Source organism: Carcharhinus amblyrhynchos, chromosome 8 (genome assembly GCF_965287045.1).
Source record: "Carcharhinus amblyrhynchos chromosome 8, sCarAmb.v2.hapA, whole genome shotgun sequence".
Lineage (NCBI taxonomy): Eukaryota > Metazoa > Chordata > Chondrichthyes > Carcharhiniformes > Carcharhinidae > Carcharhinus > Carcharhinus amblyrhynchos.
Window position 1 is genome coordinate 111,410,296 of NC_137331.1, and position 17,299 is coordinate 111,427,594.

At 44.7% G+C, this 17,299-nt stretch overlaps 1 protein-coding gene across 3 annotated transcripts in view; it reads left to right on the plus strand.

Annotated features, from left to right (window-relative positions):
• Positions 1-16,788, plus strand: part of mtcl1 (microtubule crosslinking factor 1) — a 212,445-nt gene extending 195,657 nt beyond the window's left edge. For 2 of the 3 annotated variants that reach the window (XM_080194647.1, XM_080194649.1), the window contains one exon: positions 14,876-16,788. In XM_080194647.1, coding sequence (XP_080050773.1) covers positions 14,876-15,085 — 210 coding nt within the window. In that variant the 3' untranslated portion in view covers positions 15,086-16,788. Of the gene's footprint in view, positions 1-1,721; positions 1,780-14,875 lie in introns of all 3 variants that reach the window. The other variant, XM_080194648.1, reaches the window with a different exon arrangement.
• Positions 16,789-17,299: the final 511 nt, after the last annotated feature.

Sequence of the window (17,299 nt, forward strand, 5' to 3'; positions counted from 1 at the left end):
TCTGCATGGGCTTCCTCTGAGTGCTTTGGTTTCCTCCCACAGTCAAACGATATGCAGGTTAGGTTGATTGGCCATGCGAAATTGTGCTTGGGATGCATAGATTATAAGAATTAGCAGGATAAATATGTGGGGTGACGGGAATAGGGCCTGGGTGGGATTGTTGTTGGTGCAGACTCAATGGGCCGAATGGCCTCCTTCTGCTCTGTAGGGTTTCTATGGTTTTTATGTCTCTGAGGCTAACTGCTCGGTCCATTTTTATGGTGACCTTTCCCTTGGAGGAATCAGCATTTGCCATGAAGTGGGTCCGTCTGTTCTCCTGGTTGTCTCTGCCCTTTGATCTGCCAGCTTCCCCCTACAAGAAGAGTGGAACTGTATTGTAGATGTGCCTTAGACAAGGCTTCTCCATGTGAATGAACCAGTTTACTGTAGCGGGCAGGATGACAGGTAAAAGCAGACAAATGAAGGACATATCTGAAACCAGGACAGGTTCCCCACTGGCCTTTAATCTCTGAACTGAGACATCTTAAACCAATTATTTTCTTACCAACAATGAGGACAGGAAAACCTTTGAAATGATTTGCGTTACTATATTTGTAAATATACTTATAAATGTAATTATATATCAAATTTACATTCTTCAGCTGTTTCTTTTTGATTTATGCTCTTTGGTATGTAATCTGTGGGTTTGTATTACTTATGGTTAGATCGATGCGAGCTGTTGTATGAACTCAGTGGTCTGTGCACAGCCTGCGTATGTTGAGATCTTCCATCCCGGTTTGGTCTCGAGATCCACAGTAAATGGGTCGAACCTCATCACATCTAAAGCAGCAGATCAGAGGCAATTCGGCCAGACCAGATGCTCCATTTGCCAATTGATTTTGGATTGGAGAACAATTAGCACCAGCCGCCACAGAATTCTGAGCGAGTTAAACCTTGTTGGAAATTCCCACTTTGTAACCGGGTCACTGAGGAAAATTTGCCAGCCCTGACGTGTTGCCCGAGTATCAGTTTCTTCCTCAATGACTGATCTATTTGGAGACTGTCCTGCAATATTGCTGCCCGTAACCTTCAAGAACCTGATCTGTTATTATTACCCCGGTTGGCAGCTGTGGACTCAGCTGCACTCAGTCCTGAGTCAGCAGGTTGTCGGTTCGAGTCCCACTCCAGGCACTCGAGCACAAAAACCACTTCAGTGCAGTTCCGAGGGAGTGCTGCAGAGTCAGGGGTATCATTTTTATTTTTGGATGGAGTCATAGCTGCCCTTTTAGTTGGATGTAAAAGATCCTATGGCATTATTCCAAACAAGAGCTGGGGAATTTCCCCCGGCCGACAGTTAATCCTCAATCAAACCCCCTCCCCCCAAAATAAACCAGATTATCCAGTAATCATCACAGTTGCTGTTAATGGGGGCTGGCTGTGTGCAAACTGGCTTTTGCATTTCCTACATTACAACGGTGACTGCATTTTGGCGGGATTGTCCGGCTGTGCTCACACCAAAACCGGAAACTCCCGTCTGAGGTCCATGGACCTTTGCGTGGTCGGGCTCCTGCCTGTTACGATTTCCAAGGACAGGAAGATTCTGCCCCTTCATTAGCACTAAAATGTTTTTGGGAAGGTGCCACGCAAAAATTCAAGTCTTTCTGTTCAATAACAACTGTGTCAATGTGTAACTTTTGCTCTATATCTTGTCTTACTTATCTTCTCCTGTCTGTTCTGTCCAGAGCCAAACTCTCTTACTAACCACCCCCTGGGGACTCTAACCCTGTCTGCCTCACTGCTGTAAGTTCCTTATTAACAACTGTAGCGATGTTTGAACTATCCGTTTCATAAATGTTGGCGGAGAGATCTTCGGTTTTACTTTAAAAATGAGTTATCTGTGTTGTTACATGAAAACTGGATCTTTCGTCCTTTGATCAAGTTTATCATCACCAAACCTTCTCAGCTATGCAGTTTTAGAGGAATGAGTGGCTTTGACTTAAGTTGGGGGTGGCGCAGTGTCTTACAACACGAGCAGTTAAATCTCTGAAACCTGGAGCGTTCTCCCTTAAGCAATGGTGATTTGTCTTTCATGAAGTACATCAGGCGTCTGCCGCCACACTAACGGAAGGGTGTGATTGCACCGGAGGGAATGCAGAGGAGATTCACCAGGATGCTGCCTGGGATGGAACATTTTAAGCTATGAAGAGAGGTTGGATAGGCTTGGGTTGTTTTCGCTGGAGCAGAGAAAACTGAGGGGTGACCTGACCAGGGTGGACAAGTTTATGAGGGACATGGACAGAGTGGAAAAGGAGCAGCTGTTCCCCTTAGTTGAAGGGTCAGTCACAAGGGGACATAGCTTGAAGGTGAGGGACAGGACGTTTAGGGGGGGTATGAGGAAAAACTTTTATACCCAGAGGGAGGTGGTAGAAGCGGGTTGCCTCACATCCCTTAGAAAGTACCTTAATGAGCACTTGGCACATTCAGGGCTTTAGCCCAAGTGCTGATAGATGGGATTAGGTGGGAGTTCAGGTGTTTCTAATGTGTCGGTGCGGACTCAAAGGGCCTCTTCTGCACTGTATGGTTCTGTGATTGTGTGATCTTCGCACTAAACCTGGAGCATCTGAGACGAAACATGTAGTTTCTCTTAAGTTAACATGGACTAAGTATGTTTGGCATTGAGGGATATAGGTGTGGAATTGTAACTCTAGTGTAATATTCTAGGGCAATAAAATAGGTGATTTAATCGGCCTCAAAAATTCCATTGCTCCATTCCATCAGCGGCATTGTTGCAGAGCGAGCCTGAAGTCTGCAAGATCCGGTGGCCTCAGACCTTCACCCAGTTCCAAACCATGGAGACCAGTGGCCCAGATCTGTACAGATATCTCAGTGGTACCATAGCACTCGATAGCTGAGAAAAGGTTTGGGCCTGACATTGACAGGATTGTCAAGGCAGGGTGGCACAGTGGTTAGCATTGCTGCCTCACAGCGCCAAGGACCTGGATTCAGGTCACTGTCTACATGGAGTCTGCACCATTCTCTCCGAGTCTGTGTGGGTTTCCTTGGGGTGTTCTAGTTTCTTCCCAAAGTCCAAAGATGTGTGGGTTAAGTTGATTGGCTAAATTGCCCTTTAGTGTCAGGGGGATTAGCAGGATAAATGCATAGGGTTATGGGGATAGGATTGTTGTCAGTGCAGGCTCGATGGGCTGAATGGCCTCTTTCTACACTATAGGGATCCTATGATGATTCTGTGATTCACTCCATGAGCTCTGGCTATCATTTACCTATGGCTTCTCATCTTCTGGAATCTTCTGGAGGCCCAGACTAATGCCATGGGGTCAAGAGTTCAAATCCGATCAGCAATTTGACTAGCAATTTCAACAAGTCAGCTTAGGAACAGAGGACTAGGAATAGGCCATTCAGCCCATCGAGCCTGCTTCACCATTCAGTACAATCAGGGCTGATCAGACACTTCAATGCTTTTCGCACGCATTATCCCCATAACCCTTAGATTCTTAATCGGAAATCTATCCATCTCTACCTTAAACAAGTTCAATGACTGAGCTTCCACAGCTCTCCAGGGTAGAGAATTCCAACAATCCACAAATTTCTCCTCATAAAATCTCTACAGTGCAGAGGGAGGCCACCTACAATCCCACCCAGGCCCTATCTTCATAACCCCACGTATTTACCCTTCCAATTCCCCTGACACTAAGGGGCAATTTAGCATAGCCAATCAACCTAATCTGCACACCTTTGGAAGGAAACCGGAGCACCCGGAGGAAACCCATGCAGACATGGGGAAAATGTGCAAACGCTACAAGGACAGTCACTCAAGGCTGGAATTGAATCCGAGTCCCTGGTGCTGACAGGCAGCAGTGCTAACCACTGTGCTACCCACCTCTTCTCAGTCCTAAGTGGCAACCCCCTTATTTTCTGGTTCCAGGCTCCCAACCAATGGTTTAGCTCAGCTAAACAGGCTTCACCTCCAAAATCTTGACCTTTCAGTCAGTCCCAGGAACTACACAAAACACTCTCATAATGTCATCGAGTTTTTTGTGTATACACATTGACGTCATCAGAATGCCTCTTGTTGAGAACCACAGGGAGCAGAAGAATTCAGGTATTGAAAGGGCAAGAATTGTTCTTTTAGCACTCCAGTAACCCAGAAAGAGCCAAGAATTTTGCTGAAAGTTGTTTAGGAAGTGATTCTAAAGGCCTCTAACTAAAGGTCACGGCATATTTGGTCACTCATTTGTAACGCCATCTACCAGCCCACTTTAAATACAAGATAAAAGAAGGAATGCAGCATTCTTCAACTCAGAAGCTCTGAATAAGTACTAAAAGTAATAAGGAGCTCCCATATCACAATATTGCTGCCAAGACCTTAACGGAGCCCCTTCTTCAATGAATAGGACATTATTAAGAGATTAGGAAGAAAAACACGCAGAAATGATACCACTTTTCACTTTGGGTTTCATATTTCCATCCATTCTAATTGATAGACTGCAGCTGTTTAATCTTGCAAGAAAAATAAGTCTAAACATCATAATTTAGAATGCAATAAATCTTCTTAATTTTGGTGATTGTAAACTGCAAATTTAAAGGGACATGCCACCATCTTAAAATCTCTAATTTTTTACATCCAGACATATGCCAGGTGATACAATTTAAGTTCAAACTTATGGTCCCCTAACTGTGGTTTGGTTTTATTCGTTTGTGGGACATGGGTTTCCTGGCTGGCCAGCATTTATTGCCCATCCCTAGCTGCCTGAGGGCAGTTAAAAGTCAACCACACTGCTATGGGCCTGGAGTAACGTGTCGGCCAGACCAGGTAAAGATGGCAGATTTCCTTCTCTGAAGGACGTTAGTGAACCCCAGATGGGTTTTTGTGACAATCGTTTTTCGTGATTATCAGTAAATTCTTCACTGAATCATAAAATTCTGCAGTGCAGAAGAAGGCCATTCAACCCATCGAGTCTGCACCAACCACAACCCCGCCCAAGCCCTATCCCCACAACCCCATGCATTTACCCTTGCTAGTCCCTCTGACACTAAGAACCAATTTAGCACGGCCAATCCACCTAACTCGCACATCTTTGGACTGTGGGAGGAAACCGGAGCAAACCCATACAGACAAGGAAAGAATGTGCAAACTCCACATAGACAGTGACACAAGTCAGGAATCAGATTCCAGGTCCCTGGCACTATGAGGCAGCAGTGCTAATCACTGTGCCACCTCCAAATCAATTCCCAATGTTTTTTTATTGAAATCAAATTCCACCAGCTACCATGGCGGGATTCGAACCCAGGTTGCCAAGACTTTAGCTGAGTTTCAGGATTAATAGTCTAGGGGCAATAGCACTAGGCCATCACCTCCTCCATGGTAGGGGGGAGTAATGGCAATATGACCAAATTCTTGGCCAATTCTTCACCTGCTCAAACAAAAGGAATTTACTGAGACACTTTCGTATGAAAGCAATGCCACTTTGCATCTTTTTGGCCAGCCTTTGTAAAGCAAAGTTCACCATATCACGTTGCGTTGGGAATGGAAAGTGTTGGTATTAAGTGTAATAGTGAGCCCGTGGCTCAGGTTACAGTGCAGCTGCAGTATTTAAATCAGTGCTACTGCTGTGTGAAGTGCCGCCTGCATTGCCAGATTGGCGTCTGTTAGAGAATTTAAGTTTTAGAAAGCAACCTCATTGTGGGTTCGATAAAGGGCAATTTCACAGACAAATTTAGAATCTTGGACACTGGTTTTCATTTGGAGTTTCGTCCATTGATATTGACCAACGGCCTAGAGGGGATAATGTTTGGGGGGGGAATGAAGAGCACTGAATCCAGGAATACCCAACCTAGACCAGTTTAGATTTATTCTGCAAAAAATGTGAACTTGGCACATATGATAGCTGAGCGCTGGGTTAGAATCCTGGAGGTTTCAGGTTTGAATCACACCGTCATCAGTAAGGAAATTGAATTTGGAAAAAGCTTCTGTACAACATCAACACAATAAAATTAGTCAATGTTTTAGGCGCCAGAGTGTGGTGACTAGAGGATATTCACAGTAACTTCATTGCATTTGTTAGTGTAAGCCTACTTATGACACTAATAAATAAACTAAACTAAAGAAAACAATTTAGACATTTGGAGAGTCAGTTACATGCAAATGCTTATGAGAGACAGACATGTTGATTGACCCTCTCTGCACACTGTTGTATAGTTTACCTGGCCCAGTGATAAAAGCAAATCACTGCGGATGCTGGAATCTGAAACCGCAACAGAAAATGGGAAATCACAGAAAGGGCTGACAGCGTCTGTGGAAAGAGAGTAGAGCCAAAGTTTCGAGTCTGGATGACCCCTCATCAGAGTTGAAGACAAGGAAAATCAGATGCGATTCGCCAACGAAAAGACATGCCAATGTTTAGAGGCAGGATGACTCTTCTCCTTGTCTATACTTTTCCTATCAATTACAGCTCCCCATTCCCACTGCCAGCCTGCACCCCCCCGCCCTACCCTACCTCACCTCACCCTCACAGCATAAATCTTGACCGATTCTCCTTGTCTGCAGCCCTGACCAAGGGTCACCCACACTCCAATGGCTGGTTCTATTCTCTCTCCATAGGTGCTGTCAGACCTGCTGAGATTTTCCAGCGTTTTTCTGCTTTTGTTACCTTGCCCAGTGTTGCCTCCTGCTCTGTAATTGCGACTGACAGCCGCAAAAGCTTTTCTATTTTGTTCTGATCTTCACCCATGTGGTATGTTTCCAGCACTTTATGAATTCTTGTTTTCTTCGCATGTTCTACATTTTGCACTTGCTTTACAATTCATATGATATAGGATCAGAATTAGGCCATTCAACCCATCGAGTCAGCTCCAACATTCAATCATGGCTGATATGTTCCCCATCCCCATTTTCCTGTCTTCTCCCCATAACCCTTCAACCCATTACTGATTAAAAATCTAACTCCTTAAATGTACTCATTGTCCCAGCATCCACCACACTTTAGGATAATGAATTCCACAAACTCTCAACCCTTTGGGGGAAGTAGTTTCTCCTCAATTCTGTTTGAAATTTGCTACCCCTTATACTCAGGCTATGACCTCTCGTCCTAGAATGCCCCACAAGAGGAAGCATCCACTCCACATTTACTTTATCCATACCTTTACCATCTTGTATACCTTAATTTGATCTCCCCTCATTCTTCTAAACTCCAGAGAGTATAGACCTAAACTGTTCAATCTCTCTTTATACATCAAACCCCTCAGCTCTGGAATCAATGTAGTGAACCTCCTCTGAACTCCCTCCACTGCCAGTACACCTTTCCTCAAATAAATGTGCACAATACTCCAGGTGCGGCCAAACCAATGCCTTGTATATTTGCAACAATACTTCCTTACCTTTATATTCTATTACTTTAGCTAGAAATACCAACATTCGTTCGCTTTTTTTGTTACCTGCTGTACCTGCATGCTAGTTTTCTGTGATTCATGAACAAGGACACCCAGATCCTTCTGCACCAGAGCAGCCTGAAGTCTCTCCCTATTGAGATAATAAGTCGTCGACTTATTTTCCCAACCAAAATGCATAACCTCACACTTACCCAAGTCAGGCTGCATCTGCCATCTTATGGCCCACTCTCCTAACCTATCTATATCCATTTCAGGGTTCCTATTTCCTCATTGCAACTTACTGTCCTGCCTAGTTTTGTCTCTTTAGAGATACATATCATTCTTTTCACAGATATAAAGCAGATACTGATGATCAGTGCCCTTGCACTCCCTGTTCTTTCCCTGAATTGGTATCTGGTACCTTCTGGTTAAGCCATGTCGACCCATGAAGGAGAAACTCTGCAGTCCATTGGATGAATGCTGCCAAAAAGCAGGTTTTTACAGGATGTGGACATCACTGGCTAGGCCAGCATCTATTGCCCATCCCTAATTTCCCTTGAGAAGGTGGTGGTGAACTGCTTTTTTGAACCGCTGCAGTCCACGTGGTGTAGGTGCTCCCACAGTGCTGTTCCAGGATTTTGACCTGGCAACTTTGAAGGAATGGCAATATATTTCCAAGTCAGGGTGGTGAGTGATTTGGAGGGGAACTTGCATTTGCTGCCCTTGGCCCAGATTAGGTTAAAGTCCAACAAATGTATTTGGAATCACAAGCTTTTGGAGCGCTGCTCCTTCATCAGGTGAGTGGAGCAGTATGTTTCACAAACAGGGCATATATAGACAAAGATACAATTGCAAGACACTGGTTGGAATGCGAGTCTTTTCAGATAATCAAGTCTTTACAGGTACAGATAGTGCGCTGTACCTGTCTGTACCTGCAGACGCATTGTCTAGTGTTGTGGCTGGGGCTTATCTTGTCAATCTAGTTTAGGATTTATGGTTGAATGGTTCAGGGTATGACACATAACCAGCACTCACATTGGGTTGGCTTAGAGTAAATCTCCAATTTACCAAGTTACCTTCTGTTGCAGGTATTATCGTCAATGACATAGTGGTTCAGGATTGAAGGTGATGGGAAGAAACTATTATATAAAGTGATTAGCTTCAGTTCACAATAAAGTTCATCCAGTCAGTAGACTGATCTGTCTGCTTTCATCCTGAGGCTAAATCCCTTTTACCTCAAACGCCTTTTGTATGCTGTATATTTAGCACTTCATCCACACTCTCTCTCTGACATTGGTGAAGGGACGTGGGAGCACAGAGTCCTGACCAAAAGGGCTTTTCCATTTTGTCATGTGACTTAAGCGCGCCATCCACAATGTGACTTAATGTCAGCCTTCGAACTGAATGTTACAAATAATAGATTATCAGGAACCACCACAAGTGTTAAAACATTAGCAAGGACCCCTGCAAATAGCGAGACATTAAAAAGGACCCCCAGGAAATGTTGACGCATTTATATTTGTTGATAACATACTGTCAGGTTCATCTGCAAATATTGACACGCATATTCCCCCCGCAACCCAGTCTGGAAAATCACGGCGTGCAATAGCCACGATCTTCCAGCCGCGTCGTGCCCAGGGCAGAATGCGTTGGAGCAGAGCGGGACTGGAGGATCACGAGTGAGTGGTTTAGTGCATTCTGTGCCGGCAGCACACTGATATTTTCCCATCCACTGTTCCCAGACACAATCTGGTTCCCATCCAGTAAGGATTAGACCAGCATATTTGAATATACTTAGTCCATCTGAGGCTGGATCTTCTCCGTTCCCAGGATTTTCCAATCCTCGGCGCAGCAGGAACACGGCAAGAATCATTACTGGCCTCCACAGATGGACCCCAGGCATCATGGCTGTGGTGGCTCGAAGCCCCCAGTGGTTGGGGACATTGCTGGAGATTGTGCCAGCTGACGCCCTGGCATGTCCAGGGTGCTGGATGCAGGGAAAAGGTGCTGAGGCATGAAGTGCGTGAAGCCTGAGGGTACTAGGGCATGTAGTGGGGACTGTCATGAACTGGGGTATGAAGGCAGGGAGGGTATTGAGAGGGCACTCATGAAGAAGAGGATTCATGAATAGGGGGATCATGAAGGGAATCTACTGAGAGGTTTTTGATTTGATTTCTTATTGTCATGTAACATATAGTGAAAAATATTTTTTCTTGCTTGCTATGCAGACAAAGCATACCGTTCATCGAGAAGGAAACGAGAGAGTGCAGAATGTAGTGTTACAGTCATAGCTAGGGTGTAGAGAAAGATCAACTATTACGTATTACAAGGTGGGTCCAGTCAAAAGTCTGATGGCAGCAGGGAAGAAGTTGTTCTTGAGTCATTAGGTACGCATCCTGAGACTGTTGAATCTTTTCCCCAACGGAAGAAGGTGGAAGAGAGAATGTCCGGGGTGCATGGGCTCCTTGATTATGCTGGCTGCTTTTCCAGGCAGTGGGAAGTGTAGACAGTGTCAATGGATGGGTAACTGGTTTGCATGATGGACTGGACTTCATTCATGACCCTTTGTAGTGTTTTGCAGTCTTGGACAGAGCAGGAGCCATACCAACCTGTGATATAATCAGAAAGAATGCTTTCTATGGTGCATCTGTAAAAGTTGGTGAGAGTCATAGCAGACATGCCAAATTTCCGTGGCCTCCTGAGAAAGTAGAGGTGGGCTTACTTAACTATAGCGTTGGCGTGGAGGGACCAGGACAGGTTGTTGGTGATCTGGACACCTAGAAACTTGTCGATAAATAAGCATGTGACATTGGTGTCTTTGTTATCTAGGTGTTCAAGTGTTGAGTGTAGGGTGAGGGAGATGGCATCTGCTGCGGACCTGTTGCAGCAATAGGCAAACTGTGGTAAATCCAGGCAATCCGGAATTGATTCGTGCCGTGACTAACTTTCCGAAGCACTTCAAAAAATGAATGTCACAGCCACCAGGTGATAATCATTAAGACACGCTGCCTGGCTGTCTTCTTGAAGCAGGTAGAGACCTCAGATTGATGTAAGGAGAGGTTGAAGATGTCTGCGAATACCCTCGCTAGCTGATCTACGCATGATCCGAGTACTTGTCTGGGTACCCCATCCGGACTAGTCCTTTTCCATGGATTGACTTTTGAGAAGGCTGTTGTAACGTCTGCGTTGGTCACCTTGGATCCAGGTTCACCCGAGGGTTCCGGGGTGGAGGGCATGCTCTCGCTCACCTCTTGCTCAAAATGGGCATAGAATGCGTTGAGCTCATCAGAAGGGGTGCCAGTGATTTTACCTGCCTTCACCTTGTGGCCTGTAGTGTCTTGCAGACCTTGCCATAGTCACTAGGAATCCGTGTGGCAACCCTGGGGTTGTAGCTTGGTCCAGCACTGTCTTTTGACATCTTTGATGAATCTCCAAAGGTCATACCTGGATTTCTTGTATAGGTCAGGGTTGTCTGACTTGAACACCTCAGACCTGGACTTCAGCAAGCAGTAGATATCCCTGTTCATCCATGGTCTCCAGTTGGGAAATACACGGATTTGCTTCTTTGGCATACAGTGCACTTACTAATGAAATCAGTTCTGTAATGGCGTACTCATTCAGACTGGTTGCTGAATTTTTAAATGCTGACCAGTCTACTTACTATGCAATCCCATAGGAGATCATCCAATTCCTCCGACCAACGTTGCACAACTTTTTTTTAACGGGTTCTGCTGTTTCAGTTTTTCTTTGCAAGCTGGGAACAGGAGCACAGCCTTGTGATCTGATTTGCCAAAGTGTGGGCGGACTATAGAGCGCTAGGCATGTCTGATATTTGTGTAGCAGTGGTCTAGGATGTTTGGGCCTCTGGTGGAACAGGGGACATGTTGGTGATACCTCGGTAGGACGCTCTTGAGCTTGGCCTGATGGAAGTCCCCGGCCATGATGAACAGTGCCTCAGGATGGTTTGCCTCGAGGTTATTTGTGGTGATGTATACTTCATCCAGCACGATCTTCACATCCATGTGAGGTGGAATGTAACCTGCTGTCAGGGTAACAGGGGTAAGCACCCACGGAAGGTAGTAGGGCTGGTTATTTTAGCGTCAGGTATTCTAGGTCCAGCGAGTAAAAACTAGCCAGTGTTGCTAAAGTTCACTGGACTCCAAAATTCACAATCACCAAAATTCACTGGTCTCTGAGGTAGTTTCTGCAGATTGGAAAACAACAAATGTGATGCCACAGTTTAAAAAAGGAGGTAGACAAAAGGTGGGTAACTATAGGTCAGTTAGCTTAACTTCTGTAGTGAGGAAAATGCTTGAATCTATCATCAAGGAAGAAATAGCAAGACATCTGGATATAAATTGTCCCATTGGGAAGACGCAGCAAAGGTTCATGAAGGGCAGGTCATGTTTGACTAATTTGGAGGAATTCTTTCCTAATTATTCATTTATCAAATAGGTCGGAATAAAAATCTCAATTTGACACAGAACTGTGGACTTTGGCTACAAGAGCCATGAGGGGCTAGGAATCCTGCAGCAAAGAAGTCACCTCCTGACTCCCAAAACTTGTCCACCTTCTACAGGGCACAAGTCAGGAGTGTAATGGAATACCCCCTGTTTGCCTGGATGGGTACAGCTCCAACAACACTGAAGAATCTTGACACCATCCAGGACAAAGCAGCCCTCTTGATTGGTCCACAAACATTCAACCATCTCCACCACTGACACACAGTGTGTGCGATCTATAAGATGCACTGCAGGAATTCATCAATAATCCTTAGACAGCACCTTCCAAACTCACGATCATTTCCATCTCGAAGGACAAGGGCAGCAGACTCGTGGGAACATCATAACCTGTAAGTTCCCCCCAAATCACAGTTCTGACTTGGAACTATATCGCCATTCATTCACTGTCAAAATCCTGGAACTCCCTCCCTAACAGCACTGTGGGTGCACCTGCATACATGGACTACAGCAGTTCAAGAAGGCAACTCACCATCAAGGGGCAGTTAGGGTAGGGCAGTAAATGCTGGCTTAGCCAGTGATGTCCACACCCTTTGAATGAATGAAAAGGAAGTGTTGGAGGGGAACTTACAGGTCGTGGTGTTCCCATGTGCCTGCTCCTCTGTTCTTCATGGTGACAGAGATTGCAGATTTGGAAGGTACTGTTGAAGGAGTGTTGGCGAGTTGCTGTAGTGAATCTTGTCGATGCTACACACTGGTCTCACTGTGTGCTAGCGGTGGAGGGAGAGGATGTTTCAGATGTTGGATGGCATACCAATCAAGGTTTCTTAACTTCACAGAGTTTAGGGGTTCTAAAACAGAATGCCTTCCTTGGGAACAAGAACAACCAACTCTGACATCAACCAGTCGGATATTTTTCGGATTCCAAGTATTTTTACTTGTCTATTTGGACTTTGTCTCTCCTCTCACCCTGAACGTGTTTACACTAGCTGTGGTGTCTGCTCATGGAGCACCAACCCCAAATGACCATGTGTGAATGTGGATAGCGATTGTTGAGATGTGGTTCATAACATTTGCATGTCCATACTTTGCAAAAACCAATACTTTTAAGAAGAGCTAATTATCTAGTTGTCTCGTCGGTGCGTACTATTCGGGAGAATGACTCCTCACACCATGGTCTAATGCACATTACATCAATAAAATTCAACCGTCCTCTGATATTTTTCCATCCACCTACCATAGACTGTAGTTGAGACCAAAATGTTGTCTGATTTCAAGAAGAAATTAGATATAGCTCTTGGGGCTAAATAGATCAAGGGGTATATGGGGGAATGGAAGGTTGGGGATCAGGATATTGAATTTGATAATCAGCCATGATCAAAATGGATGGTTGAGCAGGTTCAAAGGGCTGAATGGCTTATTCCTGCTTCCACTTTCTATGTTTCTGGATAAAGAGCAGTTGAATATTGTGGCTGTCAGATCTCATGAGAATATATAAGCCCTCTGTTCTTCAGCCTTAGTTAAAAAGGGCATTCAATTATTGGATACTGGGAATGATTTGTCATGTAGGCAACTAGCACTGTGAAAAACTAGGAGGGGATTGGATTAATTGTTGATGAAATTGTCTAGGATCTATTACACTGATGTGGCTGTAAGGGTTGACCTGAATGTTAATAAGTCAGATCGAGTGAACATTTATCACTGAACCAGTTGAACTGAGATCAGATGTTCAATGATTTTGAAATCTGCTTCTTGCCAGAATAATTCCTCATTGCCATTCCAATCGTTTCTTTAATCAACTGGAACTGTTGACATCATGAACCCTATTTTAACTCAGTGTTGGCGGAGGGGTTTGAGTGTGTTAAAATCTCACCCAATGGAGTCATTTATATCTGTGAAGTATAATCTAGATCAGGAGTAACAACCAGTGGTGTTCTTAGCACATGTGTCCTTATCTGAGGAAGGATGTCCTTGTCATGAAAGGAGTACAGCGAAGGTTTGCCAGGCCAGGTTTTAGGGACCGGGGTTCGAATCCCTCCACAGCAGATGATGGAATTTGAATTCAGTAAAAAAAAAACTGTAATTAAGAATCTGCTGATGACCATGAAACCATTGTCGATTGTCGGAAAAAACCCATCTGGTTCACTAATGTCCCTGAGGGAAGGAAATCTGCTGTCCTTACCTGGTCTGGCCTACATGTGACTCCAGACCCACAGCAATGTGGTTGACTCTCAACTGCCCTCAGGCAACTAGGGATGGGCAATAAATGCTGGCCAGTCAGCGATGCCCCTGTCCCACGAATGCATTAACAAAAAAGATTGATTCCTGGGATGACAGATCTGTCATATGAAGAGAAACTAAGTCAGCTGGGATTATATTCACTGGAGTTCAGAAGAATGAGAGGGGATCTCATAGAAACATATAAAATTCTATCAGGATTAGACAGAGTAGATTCAGAAAGAAAGTTTCCAATGGTAGAGGAGCCCAGAACTAAGGGGGTTATAGTTTGAGGGTACGGGGTAAACCTTTTAGGACTGAGGTGAGGAGAAATTTCTTCATCCAGAGAGTGGTGAATCACTACCAGAGAAAGTAGTTGAGGTCAAAATGTGTGATTTCAAATATAAATTAGGTATAGCACTTGGGGCTAAAGGGATATTTTGGATATAGAGGGATATGGGCCAAATGCAGGCAATTGGGACCAGCTTAGTGATAAATCCTGGGCGGCATGGACAAGTTGAACCGAAGGGCCTGTTTCCGTGAGGTAAACCTCTATGACTCTATGGATCAAGGAATGGGGGGGAAGAGGGGGGGATCAGGAGATTGATTTTTGTGATCAGCCAATATCAAAACGAATGGTGGAGCAAGCCTGAAGGGCCGAATGGCCTACTCCAGCTTCTCGTTTCTATGACAGGCATCTCAGTGAGAATCTGTTGAAGGGGAAGTTGATTTGAGCTGATGGTAGACCTGATTGATAAGGCTTCTGATTGTTTTTCCGCCATTGCAACATTCTAATTTTCTTTTCTTTTTTCCTTCTGTTTCCCGGTTGTAAGGAGTTACCTCGGTCTTCAGTAGCTCCACCACTCGAACTCTGCTTCTCGCGCCCTGCCAGGCCAGCCAACCAACGTCCACCGTCACGATGGGCTTCACGCTCCCCCTCTGCCTCCCGGTCTTCGTCCTCTGGGGATTTAGCCGGGAAACCCAGGAGCAGTGAAGCACATGCGACAGAGCCACACCACGACACAGAGCACAAGAGCGTGTGATCCACGGGTCAGTAATAGAGAACACTGAAATCCACAAGTCACGGCAACTCGACAAAGCGGCCAGTCCTCGTCAGCAGTTCTAAGGATTCGACAGATCAGAAACGGAGAAGTAAATGTGTGTCAGATCTATAAAACAAGGAGACATTTGTACTGCAAATTGAGGCTAGCCAGTGCCCATTGGCTGTGAGGATGGAGATTTATTTGGTGGGAGAACAATTGTTTAGGAGTCTGTAATTTTATTTAGCCATTGTGGAGAGTAGACAGAGCTGTTTGAAATGTATGATGTAGAGATTACAAAGGGCCCCCCCCCCCCAACCTCCCCTCTCCCTTTCTCCCACCGCTTTCAAACATTCAGGAAGAAGCCCAGTTAAGTTTACAATCCACGTGACGTGTGTTCAGTGGAGTGTTCCAGTTAGCTGGAAACCCAGTGGCGAACAGCACTGAGGCCCCTTGCGGAGGTGGGGGACACGGATTTAACACTCGCAGGGCTGCCCGTCGGCCAGACCTGCCTTGGCAGTTGGGAGGGGGGTTTACCCGTATTTCTCGGAGCAGACCATTAGCCACAGGATCACCACCAGTGAGGGAGGAGGGGAGACAGCGACCCACATGTGTATCTTAATCCCGTCCACGCAACGTTGCGCCTTCCGTTGAGCTGAACCCTGAGCAACAGTGGATGTAATGGTATCTGTGGAGATGTCTACAGCTAGGATTGGCTTGCCACCCTTAAAGGTTGCATGGAAACAGTAGATCAAGTCAAGTGGCGGTGGGGCAGGGGGGGATTCTTTTCCGATGCAAAAAAAAATTCAAAAGTATTATCTACAATAAAATTTGTAACTATTATATCAACAAAGTCTTGTAAATCATTGCTTACATTAGTATCCACAGTGTTACCGTACAGCATTGCACACCTCAATATGACGGTTATAGTGTCCAGGTAATTGCCTGTATAAAGTAGAGTCTATGTGTGAGGAGGAAGAGAACGCAATCAGAATCCTGAGATGTTGAAGGGGTTGGAGTGGTCTCTCAGTAACTTGGGCTGCCTTTCTTTTACATTGCACTGTATTGTTTTTCATGTAAAATAGTCCTAATATTATTCTTTTATAAAAGCATTAATTTTATTCTACATTTGATGCCAGTGAGAATTTGTAAAAGTGCTTTATATCGATTAAAGCATTAGTTATATTGTTGCAAAGAGTCGACAGCGCACTCGGTGAAAGCGAGCTGCATCGTACATATGTAGGGACAAGAGAAAAAGAAGAAGTTATATCAAATAGATTTTTTAATTTTCTTTTGCTAGAGCAAAAGGCAGAAAAAAAGAGGAGAGTTACGGACAGTCTTAATAAGTTAGATGTATGATGGTACAATACTTGACTTGCATGCTATTGGGTCCATAGCACTTTAGTGCATGTATATAGCTACTGTACCCCAACATCACTCATAAACATGAGGAATAAAACGATGATGAATCCACTGTAATGAAGTTGTGAGGTTAATCATGTACTGTATTTTAATTCTTGGTGTTTCTTGCATTAACTAGGGGAAAAAAAAAGCATTTTTAACTAAATTATTGTAACAGTTCGACTGTCTGTGTACAGCATTGATAATTTTTGGAAAATATTGAGATATTGTTCAAACTGAATATTGTCATGGATGTCTTTAGGGTTCAGTGTAAGAGATAACTTACCCGTAAATAAAAAGTCCGAATTTCCAACATCTGATGTCGCCTTTCAAATTCATTTGGAGTGTAAGTGCAAAAGGACTTTTTAGTACAATGCCTAAGGTTCTTTATTGTGAGTGCGTGTGTGTGATCGAGACAGCTAGCAACCTCAAATAATGGCTCAGTTACACATTTGTGCAGTGAATTGGTAGAAGAATGTACACATTTGAAAGACTAATGTTATCTCAACTCCCAACTTTTCCATTCCATTTCAAGGCAAGGGGTTTAGGGAGGGATGACAGCTGCCCCAGTAGTGAAACTTCAGCTATGAGGATAGATTGGCGAGGTTAGAATCATAAAAACCCTACAGTGCAGAAGGAAGCCATTCGGCCCATCTGCATCGACAGCAATTCCACCCAGGCCCTGTCGCCGAAACCCGACAGTTACCTTGTTAATCGTAGAATACAGTGCAGAAGGAGGCTATTCGGCCCATTGAGTCTGCACCACCGACAATCCCACCCGGGCCCTATCCCCATAACTCCACATAGTTACCCTGC